The sequence below is a fragment of the Poecilia mexicana genome, unplaced genomic scaffold, assembly GCF_051168715.1.
Source record: "Poecilia mexicana isolate PSO_F unplaced genomic scaffold, ASM5116871v1 scaffold_14, whole genome shotgun sequence".
Classification (NCBI taxonomy): Eukaryota; Metazoa; Chordata; class Actinopteri; order Cyprinodontiformes; family Poeciliidae; genus Poecilia; species Poecilia mexicana.
Window position 1 is genome coordinate 7,428,292 of NW_028263383.1, and position 22,802 is coordinate 7,451,093.

General features: G+C 35.9%; 1 protein-coding gene across 1 annotated transcript in view; it reads right to left on the reverse strand.

Moving 5' to 3' along the window:
- Positions 1-1,728: 1,728 nt before the first annotated feature.
- The window catches only part of rxfp2a (relaxin family peptide receptor 2a), a 125,614-nt gene continuing 104,540 nt past the window's right edge, over positions 1,729-22,802 (reverse strand). Inside the window, exons 13-21 of the mRNA XM_088012602.1 lie at positions 22,723-22,797; positions 18,018-18,089; positions 17,665-17,736; positions 17,315-17,544; positions 11,809-11,954; positions 10,980-11,075; positions 6,140-6,308; positions 4,313-4,531; positions 1,729-2,896 (exon numbers count right to left, since the gene is read on the reverse strand). Coding sequence (XP_087868728.1) covers positions 2,631-2,896; positions 4,313-4,531; positions 6,140-6,308; positions 10,980-11,075; positions 11,809-11,954; positions 17,315-17,544; positions 17,665-17,736; positions 18,018-18,089; positions 22,723-22,797 — 1,345 coding nt within the window. The 3' untranslated portion in view covers positions 1,729-2,630. The remainder of the gene's footprint in view (positions 2,897-4,312; positions 4,532-6,139; positions 6,309-10,979; positions 11,076-11,808; positions 11,955-17,314; positions 17,545-17,664; positions 17,737-18,017; positions 18,090-22,722; positions 22,798-22,802) is intronic.

Sequence of the window (22,802 nt, forward strand, 5' to 3'; positions counted from 1 at the left end):
ATAAAAAGCACAACTTAAGACTTTCTCATATTCAGAGTGGCATTTGCTCCTTAAGCTCAGCTTTTTAAGAACTGGTTATGCTCATCTTTTTCTCAGTTTAGTGTTGTCAATCACAGTACAAGCAGTAGACTCTTTCAAAAGCAGCCCCCTGATTTTCAAGTCACAGTCAGCTTTTGAAAAGGTACTATTCATACAGAATTGTAAAATAACAGGATTATTCTTTTCCAAAACTTTATTCAAAATGTAGAGCAAACAATGACCATAAAATTCAATAACTTGACTCAAAAACATTTTACATATGGTACATAACATACTTTTGTAACAAATTATAATAAAAAATGTACAAATGAACATGACAGCAAGTGACACTTCTTATTTAATCAGATTTACATCTGCTGGTTCCACAGCAGATATTTACAAAATATATTTATGATATAAATAATCCTTTTCATTCATCTGCTTAATTTTCCTTTACTAATCAAACTACTAATGTGCCATTTAAAATTATATTTTGAGATTGTCAACGTCAGTGCACCTGCTAAAAAGCATGTAATGCATTGGTATGAAGAAACTGAAAACAATGAAATTTAAAGCAAATTTGAAACCGACTAAATAATGCATTAAGGCCTTCTTATGTCAATAAGTGCAATAAAAAAGACAAAAAAAAATTAAGGTTGATACAAAAACATTGATCCAGTTCAAGTTGTTCACATAACATACAAAGGAGGTATGAATGAATAAAACTTGTGCAGATGTTTTGTAAAATTGGTTAAAAACACGGGAAATTTGGCATCAGGATTACTGGTGAACAGAAATAAAAGAGCCACAGCTTCTTACAACCCTAAACAAATTCTAATTCACCTTTGTCTTCTGTATTTTCATTTTCGTCTCTATAATATAATAAAAAAAACATAATTTCAGTAATTCAATTCAAAAATGAAACTTAAATCCATCTTCTAAAGAAGGAAACTTATGTCCACCATCTAACAAAGGAACCATTTTATTTTTGTTAAGTTTGATTATTATAGTTTTCAGTACCTAAAAATCAAAAACCTCAATTTCTGAACAAAACCCCCAAAAACCAACAACTAATACTTAAGATCAGTTTTAAAAAAAAGATTTGAAATACAGAGGGGTGAATTATGGACTAAACAATTATGGGGAAGACTGCTGACTTGACAGTCAGTAAGACCCTCCACAAGGTATATGAACATAAAAATATAACATTAATGGAGGTGAACAGAAAAAAGATTCATAAAGACATTGGATAACCTAAGCCATAAGAGGTAAAGCCCAATCAAAAGCTCATTCGCAAGGTGAATAGTGAAACTTGAATTAGAGAGCCGCAACACACTGAATTATCCAGGACACTGTGTATACCTTGCTTTACATGCCAGCAAATTGCCCTGACTCAAACCCCATAGAGAATCAATAAAAGAAATGCAGATGAGCTGAAGGCAATTAACACACCATTGGCTTTGTTAACATCTCAATCATGCAGAAATTTGTGCAAAAGGATCCCCAGCTAAGTATAAAGTGCATAAAACATTTAGTAAATTCACATTCTTCAAATTCTTATAACTGCAAACTTTAAAATTTTTAGGAGAAACTGCATTTTGAATTTTTTTAGTTATGATCATGAAAGTCATAATCATCAGTTATAAAAAAAATTTAAGTATAGTATGTAGTCAAAGACAAAACTGTATAGAATATACAGTGCGTCTGTAATAAATGTATGCGAAGATTGAGTTTTAATTTCTAAACTGAATTAATTTAACTTATCTGGTATTCTAATTTATATATATACAACTTTATTTAGTAAAGCTGAAAAGCCCTCTAAACCCAAGGACAAGAGGAAAAGGAATTACAGAAGAAATGGGTTGAAACAGAAAGGCTAAATCTCTCAGATTCAAAAATGACCCCAAACGTTTGTTTTTCTTTTCTTTTTTTTTTTTGGCATTTTCATACATTCATTAACTTTGTGCACGGTAAATGACTACATAATGCAAAAGCTGATTTGTAATTTTATAATCAAAATACGTTTGAGTGCTACATCTTTTGTTCGTTATCTGTTTGTCCATTTCTGATTGAACTCAGTTCAGCTTCCAGATAATTGTGTAACAGTTGGTCAGTCTCTTCATGGATAACAGTGTATGTGACTGAGATAAAAGTGATATCTGCTTTTGCACATCTCCCATAAATTCAATCAGATGACACTAAAGTATCAACAGGTGTCACGAGTGTGGGATGTAATCTACGTGTTAGACCTTTTCGTAGAAAGTATGGTGGAAGCTGCAGCTTAAACAACACAGAAACTCCTCCAAGATGCAACATTGGTGGTGTAAGCCTTGGCTCCTCATGCCCATGCTAAGGAGGCTCTGAGTAAGACATTTATAACAGTAAGCTGAAGGTGCTGCCTTTGTGCACAATCGACAAAAAACACAAGACATTAAAAAAAAAAAGTCAGAGCATGATGAATCAGCACAGTGATTGTAACATTTTTTTTTCCTCCTGGGAATGTTAAAAACAGTGCTGCTGTCATGTAAGAGCTTAAAAATGTGGCAATAAAATTGGCCTATGACCCGTAGTTTATAAAAATGGCAGTTTAAAAAAAAAAAAAAAAAGTCCTGTCAGGCATAGCGAGGGTCCGCTTCGACCAGCGACAGCTGCTGGAGGAAGGCAGGCGGCTGGTAGCACTGCGGCCGCGCCGTCTCCACGAAGATGGTGGAGGAAGTGAGGCTTTTGCGGTCTTTCTTCAGGGTGTGTCTTCTCTGCCAGCGACAGAGCAAGAGCTCCACCTGCTCTCTGAAGAAGCTGGTTGTCAGAGTGTACAGGATGGGGTTCAAGGCACTGTTGATTGGAAGGATGAAAATGACAACCCAGCTGGAGATCGTGTCTGAAGGAGCAAAAAAGAAACAACTATTTTAAGTCGTGGCAGGTGTGTTTGCACAGCAAGATGCACAATGAAAATGGTATTTAAATTCAGGTTTATGTCTGACAACTGCGGAATCTATTTATACCCTAGACCAATAGCAGGATTGTAACATCTAGTACCGTTGTGCTTCTCAAATTTGATTTATGTCTAATAATTTGTGCTAGTTTTATTTATTTATTTTATTGACTTTGTGTGAAGTATTGCTTTTCCCCCCCTTGTTGTATTGCAGCCTTGTTCCTTCTTCTAAGACAAATTTCTCCCTATTGTGAAATTATCCATTTCCAGGTGTTGGACTCAGGCAACAGTTTTTGCATGAGGTGCAGAGGTCTGTAAAACCAAGACAGAGTTTTTTGATACATGACTATTAAAACATGTCTTTCAAAGTAGACCTATAGTTGAAAACACGACTTGAAAGCATGAACATTGAATTAATGTGTTGATAAAATTCATTTTCAATGTTTTTTCTTTGTATTCTGCTGTGGTACATATGGGCCCTATACTTCCTCATCCTATAATTCTTTTATTAAAGAGGTTTGAACATAGCAGTTTTCAATATATGCAGAAAATATGTACTTTCTGCAATATTCCAGGTACAAAAAGGCTTAAAATGTTTTGAAGGAGTATGTAGGCACAATGTAAAGGCAGCAGGTCAAAAGTTTCAGGTTGCAATTAGTTCCTGTCAGACATACAATATCAAAAGGTTTAAAATCTAGATGCATTAAGGATTCTTGAGACACAGGAGACATATCCAAGACACTAGAGTTGTGGTCACATGATACTTGTCTTTTCCCCAGAGTGGTATCTGTGGAAAAATCTGAAAAGTCAATTCTTGATGTGTTTGATACACGTTTTAGGGGAAACGAGTGGTTTAGGGGTCTGTCAGCCTTTTAACATTAGTTAGATTTTTGCAATGCTGTAAATGAATGGGCTTAAGAGTAGAGATCACTTTTTCTTAAAACTTTGAAACTGAATGATGCATGTTTTCACATGAAATATTTGCAGCAAAAGCAGCTTATCCTGACCTCATTTAATGCAAATTTATTCAGGGGTGAATGAAAATTCAAACTACATTTTCAGGGTCAAACTTTGGATATTTTATGCAGAGTAGAACTGTAACATTTCCCCTCCAACATGACACTGCTGTGTGTGGTTTGAATTTTATTAGAATGCTTAAGCTTTGGTTTATACACAAACAGCTTTAAACTGTAAACTGAAGACGCATGTCCTAGTCAATATAAATTATTTTAAACTGATTTATTGGGTGAACTTCATTAAAAATTATTTCAAAATTTCCAGAACTTATGGTCTGTACACTTGTTTAGTGATTATAATCATAATGGAATGATTTTAAAGTTTCTGAAAAGTTGCTGTTTTCACCTGGTATCTCCACTTCCAGCAGCGAGAGAATCTTCACTAAAAATATGGGAATCCAGCAGAGGGCGTCAGAGAACACTATAAAGAAAAATCTGTTGGCCACTGCCACGTCTCTGTGCAGTCTGCTCCGCAGGTCAGTCGCATTGATTCCAGTTTTGTAGATGGAATAGAACATGCTGGAGTAGGAGAAGACGATCACAAGGAACGCCACCAGATTTAGACCTAAAACAATGAACAGACTGTTCACATGTGTGTCCAGACAAAGGAGAAGCATAAAGAACTTTCAGTTTAGCAAAATAGCAGCAGCTTTTGCAATGACAAGCATCAAAACAAAAATGACTGGCTGTGCAGATACAGCAATATTGGACTCAAGCCTCGTCTTGTTCAAGAAGAAAAACGGACATTTTGGTCAGGCTTTTCCCTAACTAAGGTTTCTCAAATTTGCTTGGGTGTGCTGACATAAAATTTAATGGATGGTGCAGCATGCATCATACCAACGTTTCCATAAAATCATTGTAACACAACATCACCATGGAAAAATATCAGTAAATAATCAATGCCATCCACATTTGGGTGCAAATAATATCATTAAATACATCCAGAAGATAAAATCCTGCAGCACAAATGCATAAAACGCACATTTGATTTGTTGGAGTCCTTTCAACATGTTTCTGTGAGCTAAAAAAATATTGGAACTATCTAAATTAAATCATTCAGTAAAAATAACAGAGATTTTAAATAAGACAGCGGTTCAAGTAAGAGTCTGTTTTGATGAAATGAAAATAAACTACCATGAAATAGCATGGAATCTTTCATAAATGCACCAAACAGAAAAGTTTCTGGTGACATTTCAGTCGCAGTGTAGGCTTACACAATGGATCCATTCATATTCCTTGAACTAATTCATATTTTGTCATATTACAACCACAAACTTCGAGTGTTTCTTTGGGATTTCAAGTGATAGACCAGCAGAATGGAAAATATAATGCAATTGTAATCAGGAAGGAAGGTTTTCAAAGATTCTCATTCCGATTTAGGATTGGACTTTGACTGGGCCAGTCAAAGACATGCAAACATAATTTGATAAACTTTGAAACCTGACAGTCCTGCAACTTTTAGAAGCCTCCCTTCCTTAATAGAACTGAATCAAATGTTACCTCGCTACCACTGAAGAATAAAACAATTTGGTTCAGGTTTTCATCAATATTTGTTTTTTTCTAATAAACCTCTAAGGGTTTCACAAAACAGCTAAAATTATATTCAAAATTTATTTATACACAGACTCGATTTAATGATAACCATGATACAAATTGTATTTAGGGGTATCTAAGAAAAGGGGTACTGATGAAATCTGTACTTTATATAAACTGAAAGGTAAAATGTGGAAAAAAAAAGAAACACTACCACATAAACTTAAAACATTAGATCATTAAAAGGAAAGCCCCAGTAACTGAAGTGTTGGCAAACCTTACAACAGGATATAAAAATAATTCTGTGACGTTCAGACTGAAGCCCACAAAGAACACTGAGTAATAACTGGCAGGCTGACAATCTATTGATAATAAATCCTCTATGTTTATTGACGGAAAATGTTTTGTTAGTTTGTCAGAGCTCCATAAATCAGAGAGCAAGAACTCAGATTACTCGTAAATTTTCCATGATAAATAATTAATCTTTCTTTTGGATTGTGATTACACACAAATCCTCAAAGACAGAATTTTTTTTAATTAAATGCAGATTAATTGAATGCAAATGAGCCTTCTCATAAATGGAGAAAGCAAATATCAGTAATTTTGTGAAAAGGAAAATTAAATGTTTTCTTTAATTTACCTAGAAATATCCCAGTTGAATATCCTTTGCTTGTAGGTTTCTCTTGCCTGTCAGAGTGTAGAGGAAAGCAGACTCCGTTGCGTCCGTAGTAGTTCCCAAAGACGTCTTCGTTCATAAGTGGCACCGCAGCAATGATGAAGCCCATCAGCCAGATAGACGACAGGATCACCTTGCACATGGGAACAACAAATATAACGTTAAGATTTCAGATGTAACGCGATTCAAAGATCAAAGTGAGAAATAACTTTGAACATTAGTGACTCGCCTCATATTCATATTCATGCTGATATTTAATAAAATTAACACTCTAAACTTCAGATCTGACTAATTTCTACCTGTTGAATGACATTTCGAGGTTTATTTTTTTTTGTCTTCAGAGGGGGAAAGGAAACAAAACAGAAACATCTTCTTTGTCCTAAAAATGTCAATTTCTTCAAGTACTACCTGGATATGTCAGTTGACATATCTAAAATAGGCAATGCAGTATGCTTTTGAATTACTGGTGGAGCTGAATCTGTCCCCATTGACTTGTGTGACATTTCGAGTGTTTATTTTGCACACAAAAAATGAGACGGGTAGAAGCATCTGCAAAATTCAGTATTCTTAAGAAACAATGCCTCGCAAGAAATTTGAAGATGCTTTTATTTACTCTATCCACAACCAATTACATTAATTCCTCACTATTTCTGATATGATTTTATTGGGAATATTTCCAGCAAACCAAAAAGTCACCCACAAATGTAAAGTGGAAGGAATTATACCACATATAAACTGAACATGGGTTAACTTAACTCCTATACTCCTAAATTAAACGGGTTGAAAAGCAAGAAAGAAGAATCAGGGAAAAAAACCAAACCCTTCTTATAACTTCTGACAAATATTTTAATGTTTCCACCTGCATTATAACAATTTATCCTTAGCGACGAGGCCATTGCCGTCATCACTTTAATCTTTAACTCGCTCCACACATTTTCTGCAGGGCTCTGGCTGGGCCACCCCATAACATCATTGTTACAATATAAAGAAACATTAAAAAAAATACTGCTGCAAACCTGAAAAAAGCAAAACATTTTGGAGTTTAACTCTAATAAGGGACACCACACTGCACATCCTGCTGTTTTTTTTTTTTATGATCTCTTGATGATGGCAGCCTTAGACTAAGAGGTTTTCAACTGATCTTGGACCTGACCGGTTGGATTTGACTTCAGCTCAAAGAAAGGGATTTGTTGCTAATCAATGACTGACGTGTACTTTCTTTGTTTTTAAATAATTAAAGCAAGGGTAATGAATTCATTTCACAGACCACTGGCGCCTTGCACAGTGTCAGCATTCTGTTCATACAGTTTTGAATCTGTCCTCTTAGACTTTGGAAAACCTTCGCACCGTCTCTACGCTGCACAGACTGCACAGACTTTAGAGAAACAGCACCAGACATTTTCATTGAGACAGTTTTGAGTAATATTTTGGTTGTTGCTGTTTTATGTAGAAATAAAATGCACTTATTTACCTTACTGTTCTTATAGACCTGATACAAAAACATTTTATTGACAGACATTTGTAGCAATTTTGTAGCAATTTTGGGCTACTTTAAAAAACTTTAGTGTTCATAAGTCACTGAGTCTTTTTGGTTATAAAAATCTAATCAGACTGAATGAACTTAGAAGAGAGGCTAAAAAGAGATTTTATATTATTCAAGAATTAATATTTATTAAAAGAATAAACATAGTTCTTTAAAAGACAAATCTTTCTATGAAATTTAAAGTGACACCTAAAAGTTTAGAAACTGTTTGACTCTCAGATGTCAAGAGGAAGGTTATTCCCTATGATTATATGGTCTTATTCACACTTTTATTACCCATTTAACTCTAAGTGGGAGGAATAAAATGGGAAAATGGGAGAAGGAAAAAAAACTCCCAGTAGTAAATCTGTCAGTACTGACATCAAAATCCATTCAGGACTAGAAGAGAATGCCTATTTGGGTCGTTTTTGTTCCTCCAAGAACTGGCAGATTTGCGGTTCCCTTAAAGCTGTCTCTTTTTCTTCTGACACATCTGGAGAAAAAGGACAGCTCCTCCCCTGCCAGCCATGCAGGTCACTTTAAGATAGTGTAGCGGTAGTAATCTCTGTTGCTCCAGGGTTTGGATCTCTGAAGGTCCTTTCCTTCAGAAAGGATCGTTAAGCGAATGCATGCTCAAAAAGATTCCATCTCCAACAGTTTTTGAGCCTACCACCAAGGTTTTCATATTCTGGGATGCTTAAAAGAAGTTATTTTTAATTAAATGTTTATTTAGAGATGTTAGCTATAAAGTGGTTGTGCTTTGGTTGGAGGATAATTCGCAGACTTCCATCAGAATGTTTTTTAAGGTGAAATTTGCTGCTGAGCAGTTTGTGACTAATTAATTCTGCATCATTGTACAAGACTGTATAATGAGCTGCTGTGAACTAAGTTACCCTAAATGGGAGGGAAGTTTTTAAGTCAAATTTGCTAATGTGATTAATCTGCATTATGTAATATTAGCATGTTAAACTTTGTAGATTAATTACATAGATGCATATAATATTATGAAGCTATTTAGGTAAAAATACTCGATTAAGAAGAGGTTTTGATCAGGTGCATCAGAGTGAGAAGGGGGCACATGAACTAGTCACACCTAGAGAAGGCTCAGCAAGGCTCAAAGAAAGAAGTCATCTGACTACTTAAGGTCACTGAGTGAGCAACTTTTTCCATCAGTGAATTTGTTCTGATGACAGATAATTCCAGGAAAACAAAGCCAGTGTTCATTTAGCTCAAATTGTGCTTCAAGGAGCATGAGACATTGTTTTCATTCATGGATTGGCCAGGAGAGAACCCAGAATTTAACCTCATTGAGCATCTTTGAGATGTGCTAAAGAGAAATTCTGGCAGTGAATCGACTCGAAATATTAGAGTATGTGACTAGTTTTTGGACAGGGAAGTGTGTATCCAACAGAGTAAAATGAAACTTAATAGTGACACAGACATGGAGTTCTGATAGTCAGATATGAATATAGAAAGATTTTATGTTTTTCTTTGCTCTGGGGCGGGGGTCCCTGGGCTGCGGCCCGCGGGCCGGATCTGGCCCACCTCCTCGTTTGGTCTGGCCCCCTGGGCAATGCTGGATCTGGCCCGCCTCCTTGTTTGGTCCAGCCCCCTGAACAATACCAGAGAGCATTCAGTTTTTTTTTTTTCATATATATGTGGATTTTTCTTCAACCACCAGGGGGGCTCTTGAGCAGATATGAAACTTATTTTCCCTCAATGGAATATATACTAGTCAGTACCAGTCACCGTTTCGCTCACGGTTTTTTTCCATTTGCATTCTGGGTAAAAATATATCTACAAACGCGAATATGTCGTCGGCAGTAATCCTGCTCCCCCCCCCGTCAACAAAAGTTTTCTAAGGTTTCTTTCTCGAAAAACTAAGACCGGCCCCCGACCAGAAAAGGGAACAGTTATGTGGCCCTCGCAGGAAAAAGTTTGGGGACCCCTGCTCTAAGGCAACAACTGCTAATTTTTAATGGGGCAATATTGTGTGTTTTCCAGGCATACAATGCCATTTTATAATCAAGCAGTGGTCATAAACATACTGTATCAAACATAACTTAAAAAGTAAATTGACTCTGCAATTTAACTCCTTGAAATTTAGCCTCTGTCTCTTTAAGAAGCTCATCATGTCTCCGACACTCCGCCTTCAGCACGTCATCACAACAATGCTTCTCCATTAAGCCTGTTACAACAATTTTACTGGTTTTGTAGCTCGTATGATAAACTCAGCATCTGCAGTTCCACTTGGCGTTTGCACTAATTGTTGTTGCTGCTAGTCTGTAGGAGCTGAGTGAGGGAATCATGGGTGAGGGCTGCTTTGTGAGGTGGAAACTCAGTTTGGAGACTGCAGTTCTGAGGAGGAGCTGCGTGGAAAAGGCGGCGCTGGTGAGATCAGGAGTTTAGCACATCTGAATGGTTGCCATTGGAGATTGAAGGATTTCTCAAATATGTAAGAATGAATCAAAGCAACACCCCAAGTATGTTTTTGATGAGGGAACAACATTATAAAATGATGCAAAGCTCGCAAAAGTTTATTTCACATAATAGTGCTCATTTAAACTATTCATGCTGTTTGAGAGGAACAGGTCTGTATTTCTGGGTTTTATACAGCTGCAGACTTATATTGCACTTATTAACTCGGGTAAAATAAGAGCAGAATTGTAAACAGATTGATGACATATTGTTAAAAACCTTTTATGGGATTCGCTGTCAGCAATAAAACAGCTGTAGGCTTGGAAATCTAATTAAGTCTGCATATCTTTTAACAGGACCTCAGCGTCTCTTGTTACTTTCTGAACAAAGACAAGCAGCTGGAAACTATCTATCTTTAAAACAGATGTCATTTTCTTCTTCTCATTGCTGACACCTCAGCTAATGTGCTTTTCTCCTAACCGGTCTCAGAGGACGTAAGAATATTCTGTTTTGTGTAATTGAAAAAGAAAAATCTTGTTTAATTGTAATTTGTTTGCAGATTTCACACTGTGTTTTTATAATGTTCTCTATAAATGACACAACATGCAGTTTGTGCATTCAGTGCTGCCAAAAAACATGTTGCTTGCGTGAACCAACTCATCTGTGTGTGTATTTACTGATATAATAAACATGCCCACATCATTTTATGCAGGATTTCCAAATGCATGAGTAATGTAATACTGCGCAGCGCTGGATTCTACACAACAAAGCAGCTGAATGTGAATTACAGAGAATCAGCGCTGGACAAGGATAAAAACAACAATAACATTCAAATTCGGATCAGAGGGAGATGAGATATCTCACCCCAGTCTGAAGTTTTCCTGGGCGCAAATTGCTGAAAGGGAACACAATAACCAGGAACTTCTCCAGAGTCAAGTACGTCAGGAGGAGAACAGATACCTGGAAGAAAATAATAACTATGAAAAATAGGAATAGTAAAAGTGAACATTTAGAGCATAAATGCTTCCAATATTGCAAGGTCATTTTTATTAATTTTTTTCTATAACTGATGGCATATAAAACTTATCTTCATTTTCACTGCACACTGGTTGATTACTCACTTTAATGGATGTCAGTATGTGCAGCTGCCATGACCACTAGTGGATTGTCCATGCAGCAGGTCTACAACACTCACGTTGGGTTGCTTTTGGATTTTAATCGCCAATTCTAACCATTCTTTTTTTACACAGGAATTTTAAACGCAACAATTAGATGCGATATTATTAAGTTGGTTGCTCCCTACATACATTAACCTCGTTTCCATGTGGACAATCACAGTGTAGTTTCAGTATTTTCAATTTCATGATTGGCTGGAGCCCTGTTCCTAAGTTATTCATGAACATTGGATCGAGTTTCTTCTTATCTGATGGTGGCAATTTGGGTGAAATGGCTGAAACTGAAAACTTGTTGCACAGTAAAATGAGATCTACCAATTTTGCTGAGAAAAGGGGTCAAATACCCAAGCAGAGCAATGCCTATGCTTGTCGATATTGTAGAACTGCAACTTCCCCAGGAACATTTAGAGCATCTAAATATGATTTTGTCTGGATTTGAGAATATCCACAAAATATTCAGACTCAAACAGCCATTTTTATATATCACATAAGTTGTTGATTAAAGTGTGTTGCAGCACCTCTGAGGAGAGCATGGCTAGAAAGCCAATGGTGCGACACTCCACACTCTCCATCCACAGCAGGGCGTTTCGATTGTACTGTCCCCGGAACTTCACATCAAACACGCCAACGAAAAACAAGTACACCCCCATCAGGCAGTCTGCACCTAGATGATAGGACACAAACATATTTTCATAGTAACACCCCAGGGTGGGTTTATGTCTATCTGCCAGCTGTTGGTTGCTCCCAACAGAACAAAAATCGTGCCTCATTAAAATTCAGAAACCTAATGTTACTACCATTTGAGAGCAGTCAAGAGTAACAACCTGCCAGGGGAAATCTGCTTTACTTCCAACATACAGATGAAACAAGATATTTACATACATACCTTTCCCTCTCTATTTAACATTAAATCAGAGTAAACTTTCAAAAAAAGGAAGGAAAAACATTAGTATTTAATTGGTACAAGTCTTTGAGAAACTGAAATCAAGATGAAATAAAGTATAACTTGTTTTTATTCCTATTATTTTATTGCCAATTTCATCATGTTTTATGTAAAATTGTATTTCTTATTTTATCACATATGTACCTTTGATGTTGTAAGTATTATGGCCAGCTAAGGTTGTTGTAAATGTGCTATATGAACAAACATTCTTATCATTATTCACAGTGAAACTGTCTGAAAAGCCAGTGAAGCAACATAAAATGTATCCTTCTTCGGGACAAAGACCTCGATTTCTGGTGGCGTGTCTCGTGGTCCGATGAAACAAAAATTAAAGTGTTTGGACACAATGAACCCTGTTATATTCAGAGAAAAATGAGGAAGGCTTGCATGTTTAAGGACACAGATGGCTGCATCAGCATCATGTTCTGTGGGTGTTTTGCTGCAGATGGGACTGGTACACTTCACAAAAAGACAAGAAATATGAAAAAAATAAAGCACTCTCCAAACATCAGCTGAGAAGTTAAATCTAACTCAGAAATGACATTGATTTCAAATGGACAATGACTAAGAATAGAATCTATTTGCTAAGCAAATAGAAATCTCTTTCGGTAAACATAAGCGAGCTAAATCAGAAATTATTTACTATAACTCTATCAATCAAAAGTTACGATTATACTTCTTTTAATACAATGTAAATACGTGGTTTGGCTTCAGCTGTGCTTATGCATAATAGCAAACCGGTTTACAAGAAGCAAGCAGGTGAAGCCGGGATTTATGAGGAAATACTTGAGGAGTTAATGGGTGGAAACGATGAGCAAAAGGCACAGACTCTGTGAGGGAATGGTAAGGTTATGCAACAGAACTTGGAACATGGAAACAAAAGAAAAATACTGAAAGACTTTAAAGGCAGTCAGAAGAATTTTAATGGACTGTTAAAAAAAACAACAACGACTCCCTGCACACATTCCCACACAGTTAATAAAAGAAAACAAGAAGCACCTGTCACTTTAAAAGGCAGACTCCCACTGATGTCTTTAATCATTTGTTAGAAGGTGACTTTCTTCAGTGCTGAAATGGATTACGACAATGCAGCTGAAATGTTTAAGCTATGATTCTGTCTGTGTAATCCTAAAGTAAGGAGTGACAATGAAAATCAAACATTTGGATGTCTTGGTATAAAAATATTGGATGGCGTTAATCTGGCACTGGTTTTCAAATAAGTAAAATTTAAGTGTTTTTTTTTTATTTTTTTTATTTTGTAAAATATAAATAAAAAGACTAAAACAGCTGAACTAAACAAGGTAGAGAGATAACAGACTCCTTGAGGCTCTGTTAACCAAGAAATAAGCACTTATATGCATTTTTTTAGTCAGTTTGTTCTTGTTTTCTTTTGTCTGAGACCCCTAAATAAAACCCTCTGCAATCAATTGTCTTGAAAGCTGCCTAATGAACAAATGATCCACTGTGTGTACTATAAATCCAGCTGTTCTGTAAATGCCTCAGAGCTTTGTCAGAGTACATTACAGAATAAAGTGCAGCATGAAAATGAAGGAAGACAGCAGACAGGTCAGAGATAAAGTTGCAGCGATGCTTCATGAAATGTCAGGTTCTGACCATCATCATAAGAAAGCACTTTTTGATCCACTCAAATGTCCAAAACGTCGCTGTTCACCTAAACTGACTGGTTTGATGAGAAGGGCATTATTTAGAGAAGCATCTGAGGAGCTGCAGAAATTTGTAGCTCAGGTGGTTTCAGCTTTTACATTTGTTGTGTAGTCCACAAACCTGGCATGTAAGGAAGACTTGTCTTTTTCCTTAGTAACGTTGTTTGCCAAGCCATGTTGGCGACAAAGATAGTTTAGTCAGATGAGACCAAAACCAAACATGAAAGCCTTCGAATATGTATGGAGGTAAACTTATGTTGCATATTACTCTGCCAAAACACTTTATCAAAGGTGAAGTTCAAGCACCAGAGCTACAATAAAATGGTTTAGAATAAAACATATCCTTGTGTCAGAATGGACCAGTCAAAGCACAGACCTAAATTCAATTCAGAATCTTTAGCAAGACTTAACATTTGAAGTTCAAAGAAGGTAATAGTTGTGTCTGGGCTTGAACAATTTCCCAAAAATTAATAAACAAAAGTTAGTCTTTGGATGCTTGAAGTTGGTAGATCCATAACCCAAAGACTTCCAACTCCAACTGTATCAAAAATTGTTTCAAGATTTTTTTGTGTGTTTTTAAGATTCTTTTAATTTACAAAAACCTTTTAAAATGATGTATCACCTCCATTTTACTTGTATTATAACATTTGCAAGGTCCTGTAAAACCACAGTGACATTTTATAAAATTCAATCATGGTTTTACAATTAATAGGATCTTTCTATACATAAAAAAATAAAACTTTTACCCATTAAATGTCCCCATAGTTAAAGGATCCTCTTTTCCTCAAGCATCTTTACAGACAGGATCTCATTTCAACACAACTTCTTAACAATGAAAACAAACATATGAATAACAAAACAATGAAACTTGAATTCTTCAAAGAACTGAGCAATAAATTCAATTTGCTAATTGACATCATCACAATAAACATTCATAGGGTTGTCATGGCTTTTTCAATAATTACCGATTGTTTAGTCTTATCCACATCTTCCAGAGTATTTTAATGACGCTTATACATTTGATTTATTTCCATTATTAAATATCTACATAAAAAAAACAAAGATTAAGAAAGCAACCAGGGAGAGCTTCTGCCTGAATTGCTCCCACAGCTGCAAGTAAAGACACTTTCAAAACTCCTAAAATTCTCTCTTCAAATATATTTACAATAGATGTTGCAATTACTCAAATTAATTTATGCACAATGTTGTTTATATGCGAGCAGTACCTGTCTCACATTTCAAACAGCTCATACTCTTCTCTCTACCTCACAAATTATTTTGAATGCTGTCCTTAGAGAAATTGGACTAATGTTCCTCCAGCTGTATTCCCATTACGTTTTCCTTCCAGGTTGGATTATTGCAGTGTCATACGCAGTATAAAACAAAATGAAGAAGCAAAAATTAAATCTGCTTGGTGTCCCATTTCAGATGAGACTTTACTGAATTATTATTTATGGACATAAAAGTATTTAATTCTCTTTTTATTTGAATATCCTCTTTCATTTGGTCCTTCTAACAGATAAATAATCCTCTGGAACAACTTTTAATAACTTGCCATTTTGGTCTTTTTTTCTTTTTTGCAAAAAGACATAAGAAGCACTATAGATGTAGATGTATTGGCTTACCAATAAAGCTACATTACCATCACATTTTAAAAGTAAAGTTAGTTTTTAAGCATAATCAAAGTAATGAAAAGCACAGGTGACAAGTGCTGTACTTTGTTAATTTAAAACCGTTTAGTTTGGGTTTTACACCTTTTTCAGATTAAGCGATTCAAAAGCACAATATTTAATCGCTAATAGCTAAATTAGTTTGAAAATGTCAGTTGAATTTGTGAAAGCATATAACTGAAAAATAATATGCTCTTTTCACCAAGTCATCACAACTTTGCTCCTCTATTAACCCATTAACAACCTTTTTTTTTACCAGCGCTTCACTGAGAAGCTGTTGGTATAACGAGCTCAGCAGATATGCAGCTCCACCACCAACTTCATAAATAATTGCACCAAAGAGGAGCAGCCGAGTTGCCTCAAATGAGTCCTCAGCATGTCCACCAGTGCAGAGCTTGCTCACACTTGCAGCATGGTGGGAGAATATCTGCATGTAAAAAGAGAGGAAGACTTTTGCAGGACAGCCTTTTGAGGAGACGGCATCAAAGAAAACACTTCTGTCAAAGAAAATCTCAAATTTTGGAGGGAGTACAAAGTGGACCACACATGAGTGGTGCAGCATTATTTTATCTGATGACTCCTGCTTCAGATCTTTTGGGGCATCTTAAAAAGATTTTGTCCACAGAAGAAAAACTAATGGTCATCATGAATCATGTGTTGTGGCAACAGTTAATCATTCTGACACAAACCACATGTGGAGCTGCTTATGAAAGACAAGAACACACAGTGGAGAAATGAGGAATTGGGATCAATAGATATGAGGGCAATTTTTCCAAAGATTTGAGGAATAATCCAGCACATTGTCCAAAAGTACCAGAGAAAGAACATAGAGATGAAAGCTTGGGTCAGCAACCACAAAAATCCCAACATAACAATCCCATTGACAACCAGTGATCAATTCTTCAATTGGATATCAAGATGGCAACACGTTGGAAACGATAAAACAAAAACAGTTCGCCATCAATCAGGATTTGGTTCAGAGGTTGAAATTTGCCGAGCCAGAGTTAACAGAAATATACTAAATATTCAGTCGTCACATACAAGTCAAATCTAAAATAGTTTTTAACTTTCTACACAAAAAAATCCACATATTTTATGCATGTTCAACATCACATGTTGAATGATTAAGAATATGTGAAGCGTTGAAGTCCCAAACGTTTTAATGCTGTAAGACGCATTGAATTTCCCCACAAATTACATGTCGTATATGGTGTCGAAGTGAAATTCATGAAATTACACTTCATGAAGTGTTAGAGCAGAGATAAAATTAAATATTTTGCTCTGTGTGTAAAGAATCTATATGTGTCTACATTTGATGCTCCTGTAAAACCCAATAAAAGAGTAAATTGAATTTCTACGTTGCTTTTTGCTCATACTGTCCATTCAAAGTGCTTTACAATTGATTCTCATTCAGTGTTGCTCTGACAAATACTTACAGATTAATACATCGACATGAAGATCGTTGAATCTGGACATGAACTCATAAGAAGTGGAGAACCAAACAACTACACTCCCTACTGTGACACATAAAACACACACAGTGGGAACTTTGTGTGTTTTTCCTTTAGTTTTGTGGCATGCTTTTTTCAAATTATTGTTCGCAGGCATAGCATGGAAATGTGAAACATTCTGAAAAACAAATTGACAAAACCTTAAGCCACAACAATGTAATTTATAGCATAAATTATTTGAAACAGTGAATTGCTTCCTTCTTAAAAACACTGTTTAATGATGTGCAGATACTTACAGCAGAGGACTTTGATGCAGGCAGCATGTAGATTGTTTTCTGCACGGATCAGTGATCTCATACCGATGACTAAGAGATTCCCAAAGCAGGTAATGAAAGCCATGACCCAAACAGACACCCGTAGCACCATGTTTGCCAGCAGGTCCTCAAATGAAGAGATGCCATCTGTGTTGGGCTTGCAGGATCTCACATGAGGAGCATAGGAGCAGTACTGGAATTTCTTAAAGTAGCTGAGATGGACAAGTGATGGCAGCAGGAAAAAAAACAAGGAAACAGACAATGACTGCTCATAAAAAAATAAAATTATGTAATACTGCTTATTCAGTGGTGGCATTTCATCGAGATCTTACATGTGTGAAAGGTTCTTCATGGGAAGAAACATTTTAGTCTGAATATCTGGTATCTCAATACCTTCCAGAGCCCTGAATAAAAACAGAAAATATTACCACTGGTCAGAGAGCAGGAGGCATGTGATGGCAGCGGAAAACACAGCAATAAAGTCACATTAAAATATTTTTTTTGCAATGTGATAAATACTCAGTATTTTTTAATTTTTTATTCTTTAAATAGTTGGTTGAAGGTTAAAACAAAGGTTTTGAATTTAGTCAACAACTAGATATTAGCTTTGGGCGTATGTTGGCAGGCAACTCTGTTTTCAAAGAAACTGTGGAAACTCAAATGTAACAGCGTGTTTTACACTTACAGAGACTGAAGCTGTGTCAGGTGGTTGAAGTGACTCGGATGAATGCGGAGAAGGGGATTGTAGGATATATTTCTACAGAAAGAAATACTTCAGGATTACTTGCAAACTCAGTGTGGGATCTCTTGACAAATCAGTAAATATTTTGCCAACAGAAAATCTCCAGCTTTTTTTTTCTTTATGTCTGCCTCAAAATATTCAACAGAGACCAAAATTCCAAGATTTCCTCTTCACCACACTTAATCTACAGCAACTAAAATCTTTTAAAATTGTGTGTTTTTAGTTCTATTGTTATATTATCCTGTCACCATCTTTGGATATAAGACTTCTGCTTCTGCAAAAATATTTATTCCCCAGAATTTGAGGACTTGGTTATTTATATGCGATTTGAACTCGTGTTCTAAGAGTTTCCCACCTTCTGCTCAGAGATAATATTTCTACAGTTGTAAATCACTATAAATCTTCACATTACGAATTCAGCTGGAGAGTTCGCTATTATTACATTTGTTTTGGATGATCGCTGTGTTACACATTAAGACGAAGTTCGGGATTCAATTGATGTCATCACGCTTCAGTAACTATTTTTTTCACTTTTTAAAAAAAATATTACTCAACGTTAGTCGTAAAAGTAAAATAAAAAATTAAAGAAGGGAGTGGCTATATGATACTTATTTAGCTATGTGACAATTCTAGTGCTGCAGCACAGGATTATGGGCGTTTAACTGAAGCAGAGAAGCAATGCGTGTATCTCTGCTCCGCCGCAGTTTGCTGCGAACCACCCTCTAGGCTCCTCTGAACAGGAGGACGCCACATAAAACAAAGGCTGCTTTGTCACGCCAGTCTATTTAAGTATGAAAACTATTAAAACTTGGGTATGAATCAAAGAAATCCCCCGGGTGTTTCTTTGATTCCACTTTATAGAACATGAAAAGTGGACATGTCCGGGAAAAAGTGGATGTTTGATCAAAGTTTAATATTGCTCAGTGTTCTGACAAACTTTACCCATTCTGCCCATTCGGCAGAGAACGTTTGGTCATCTGACACTGTAGTGTGGTTGGAAACAGACAACAGCACAACTATTAACACTGGATATGATTTAATACGGAAACCACACGTCCGGTCCATTAATCAGTCCTTTGCCTTGTAGACAGAACAAGCTACAAAACCACATAACAGACTGCATAACAATGTTTTGCCTTTAACTGTTTTTGTGTAGCTGATTCCAAACATGACTAAAAGCATGACAGTGTTTAAAGTTAAATAAAGCAAATATGTATTTCTGACAAGCTGTACTACTATGGGTTTCCAAGCCCAGTACTGATATCATGCAATGTGTAACTGTATCCCTGAATGTTGTCCAGCTCTGCAGAGGCCTGGCAACGAGGCATTCATTTGATACAGATGTGTTGGAAAAGGGACGCATTAAGAAGCTGCAGGATAATCGCTCTGGAGGGGGCGGAAGTTGGGCAAGTGACAATTTGGACCTCGGTGACATTTTTTGCATGAGGTTGACAAAACCAGTAATGGAGGCAGGTTTAATAGGACTAGGTTTGTTTTATTATCTCAGAAGCATCATATTGCTCCTGATTTTTCTAATTAAACTGGATAATCCTGGTGGTTAAGTCTGTCCACATGCACAACTGAAGTAAAAAATGGATTGTGGCCAACATCTTAAATCTGAACAGATAACATAACAGAATCTTTTTCTATTTGGACTGAGTCGTTATAGCAGCTGCCTGTGAAGTTGGAGTCACGTTGAGAACATTTTACTGGCAGTTTTTAGAACTTTTAAACGAGGGAACCCAACTTTTATTCCCGACTTCATTAATCTTTCAGCTGCTGCCACAATTATTCTTATCTTGGCATATGCGTTGGCATTTCAAATAATTCACTTTAGGAGCTCCTAAACAGGAAGAGTAAAGCTATTTGTTTTTCAATCCTTTCACTGTTTGAAGTATGTGTGTTGCTTTTAAATACGCCCTGATTGCATGTTGGACAGAAATAAGTCATTTATAGTATACAAATGTTTCAGCACAAGGTTTATTGGTTTAGCTGTATCATCACTGTCTTGTTTTATCACTTTCTATTCATATTAATAATCTCCTGAAGACCTAGCGATGAAAATGTTAAACTCTATCCAGAATTGGTAAAAGTGGTAAAATAATAATTTAATAGTAAATGTTGTTAAATATTTTAACTGTGTGTGGCACTTTGGGCAAACTTAGTTGTTTTTATCTAGTGCTATATAAACCGAGAGACTATTTGATTTCTGAATTCATAGAGTATGAAAACTCTAAAGCAGAAGTCAGATGTGACTAAATATAGGATAAAGGAAAGCAGTGACAGCCAATCAGAATACATGCTGGACATGCAGCTGAGGTCACTTGTCTGCAGCCAATGTCTGAAGACTTTTGGCTTTTGATTTACTTTAAAAGAACATTCACATTTTTATTATCTCGGTTTCTCTCTAAGGAACAATGTTAAAAATATAGAGAAGTACAGAATAGTCTTAAATTTCTTTGTCAGCAGTTTATACTAAAGATGTTAGTTCCACCCCAGCAGATAACGCTTTAATGTTTGGATGGGAGTGTGTGCAAAAAAGCTCTACTAAGAAACTTTTATGTTTTGAAAAACCACTTAATTCAAATTGGTTTCTTTAAAATTAAACCCCAACCAAACCACTGTCAAGAAGAATTGCTTTAATTTATTACCTTAATGTTTTATTTATGATTGGAAATGTTTGGTTTATTTTACTAATGCACTTTTCTTTCCCGTGGTTTTTTTATTGGGTTTTTTTATTACCCTGTAGACTGCTGTATCTGATGGTACACTGCACAGTTTTTAAATATGCCCTCTATTGTTTTGCATTAACAATAATAATTTTGCATGTTTAAAAAAATAATCACACTACACCAGTACATAGAGATTCAAAGAAAACATTTGAAACACTGTTTTGTATTTCATTATATTGTTCATGTTTATCTTGACCCTACTTTTGCATATAATTTTATTGCTCTAAATGTCATTATAGCTTAGTCACAATCCACGGGAGCTTGAGTTTTGGTTGTGTTTTTTTGTTTGCCATTTAATTATTTCCTTGTTCTTTGGGTGATATCCTATTCAGCTTTCTGTTTTCAATATTATTACAATGCTGTTGCCATATTTGTTCATTCTGTTGTGCTTGGATTGTTCTCATGTTCTTTTTTCTGCATATTTTGGTTTATTCTCTTATTTTAGTTCCAGGCCTTCCCCTAATGGTTCTTCTATGCTTTTTTTAGTCTTAGTTCAGCTTCCTCAGTGTTAATTAGTCTCCATACCTCAGTTTCCCTGTTTCCTTCTCCCACAGCTGTTCCTCATTTTTTCTGATTAGTTCATATTTAAACCCTGCCTCAGTGCTTAAACTCCTGGTTTTTCATTGTTTTCTCAATGGATCCTTCCATTTTATTGCCCTTTGCTATGTTCATGCTGTTTGTCCTGTTTACCTTGGACAAAAGCTTTAAATTTCCTTTTTTATTATAGCTTTCAACATGCCTTTCTCTAGTGACTGCATTTTAGCTCTGCTCCAAACAAAGAAAATATTTCAAAATAAGAATATTTTACCACCAAAAGAAAAAAAAAGAAAAAAACACCAAGTGAATATAGCTAAATCCATTTTCTAGGACTTGCACATAACTGGAAGAATATTTTATATGTTCCATTTGGCAACCAAACACAAATCTGTTTAATTCATTTACACTCATTATTTGGTCTCTGCCTCAAATCTTAACAAGCTGAGGAAATAGCCAGCAGCACAGACGTTTTAACTACAGGCGAAGTTAATGATGACTGAAAACCTGCAACACACAAAATATCATTTGGTCAAGGTTCCTTCTCATTTAGTAATCCTCATATCTGGAACAGTTTGCCATTAGCAATAAAAATGTTACTGTGTGTGTGTGTGTGTGTGTGTGTGTGCGCGCGTTTGTTTGTAATACCTTGTGGGGACGATTTTCCTGACATATACTACGTTGTGGGGACCAATTGCTCCTCGTGGGGACCGGAGCCTGGTCCCCACGAAGGGAAACCCTGTTTTGGGGTCAGGGGTCAGATTTAGGGCTAATGAATTGAGTTTTGGTTAGGGTTAGGTATGTGATGGTTAGGGTTACGAAAAGGGTAAAGGTCAGGTTTAGGCTGTAGAAATGAATGGAAGTCAATGGAAAGTCCCCACAAAGATAGTCAGATAAACGTGTGTGTGTGTGTGTGTGTGTGTGTGTGAGATGGGACTCTTTCATTTTAATTTTGCTGTCTTAAAAAAGATCCAATCAAGGATTAGATTTGTAAATTGTGTTGTGGGTTGAAAACCTTTGTATAAAACAACGGTTGCTTTGTTTTTGTCATGTAACATTGTTAACTGTGCTGTCCTTGATTAAATAAAGCTTGAACTGAAATGAAATAATTACATTTCTATGTCACATGACTTTCTAATACATAACGGTAGTAGAATTGCCTCAAGTCTCAAAACAGAAGAAAACTTTTCTGTTTTCCCTTAGTCTCCCTTTTTTTCCCCCTTTTCTCTCCAGCAGGGTCAGGCTCTTATAATCCTACCTTTAAACTATAGATCTTCATACTTTCTTTAGTCCTAATACTTTAAACTCCACCTTGATTTGGCAGGATTACAATATGCACAAAATAAGACAATGTTTGAATCTTGGTATAACTTGTTACTCACAGTTTCAGGAGGGACTTGGAGAGGTTCTTGAACGTGTTCTTTGGCAGCTCATTGATTCTATTACCAGAAAGATTTCTAAA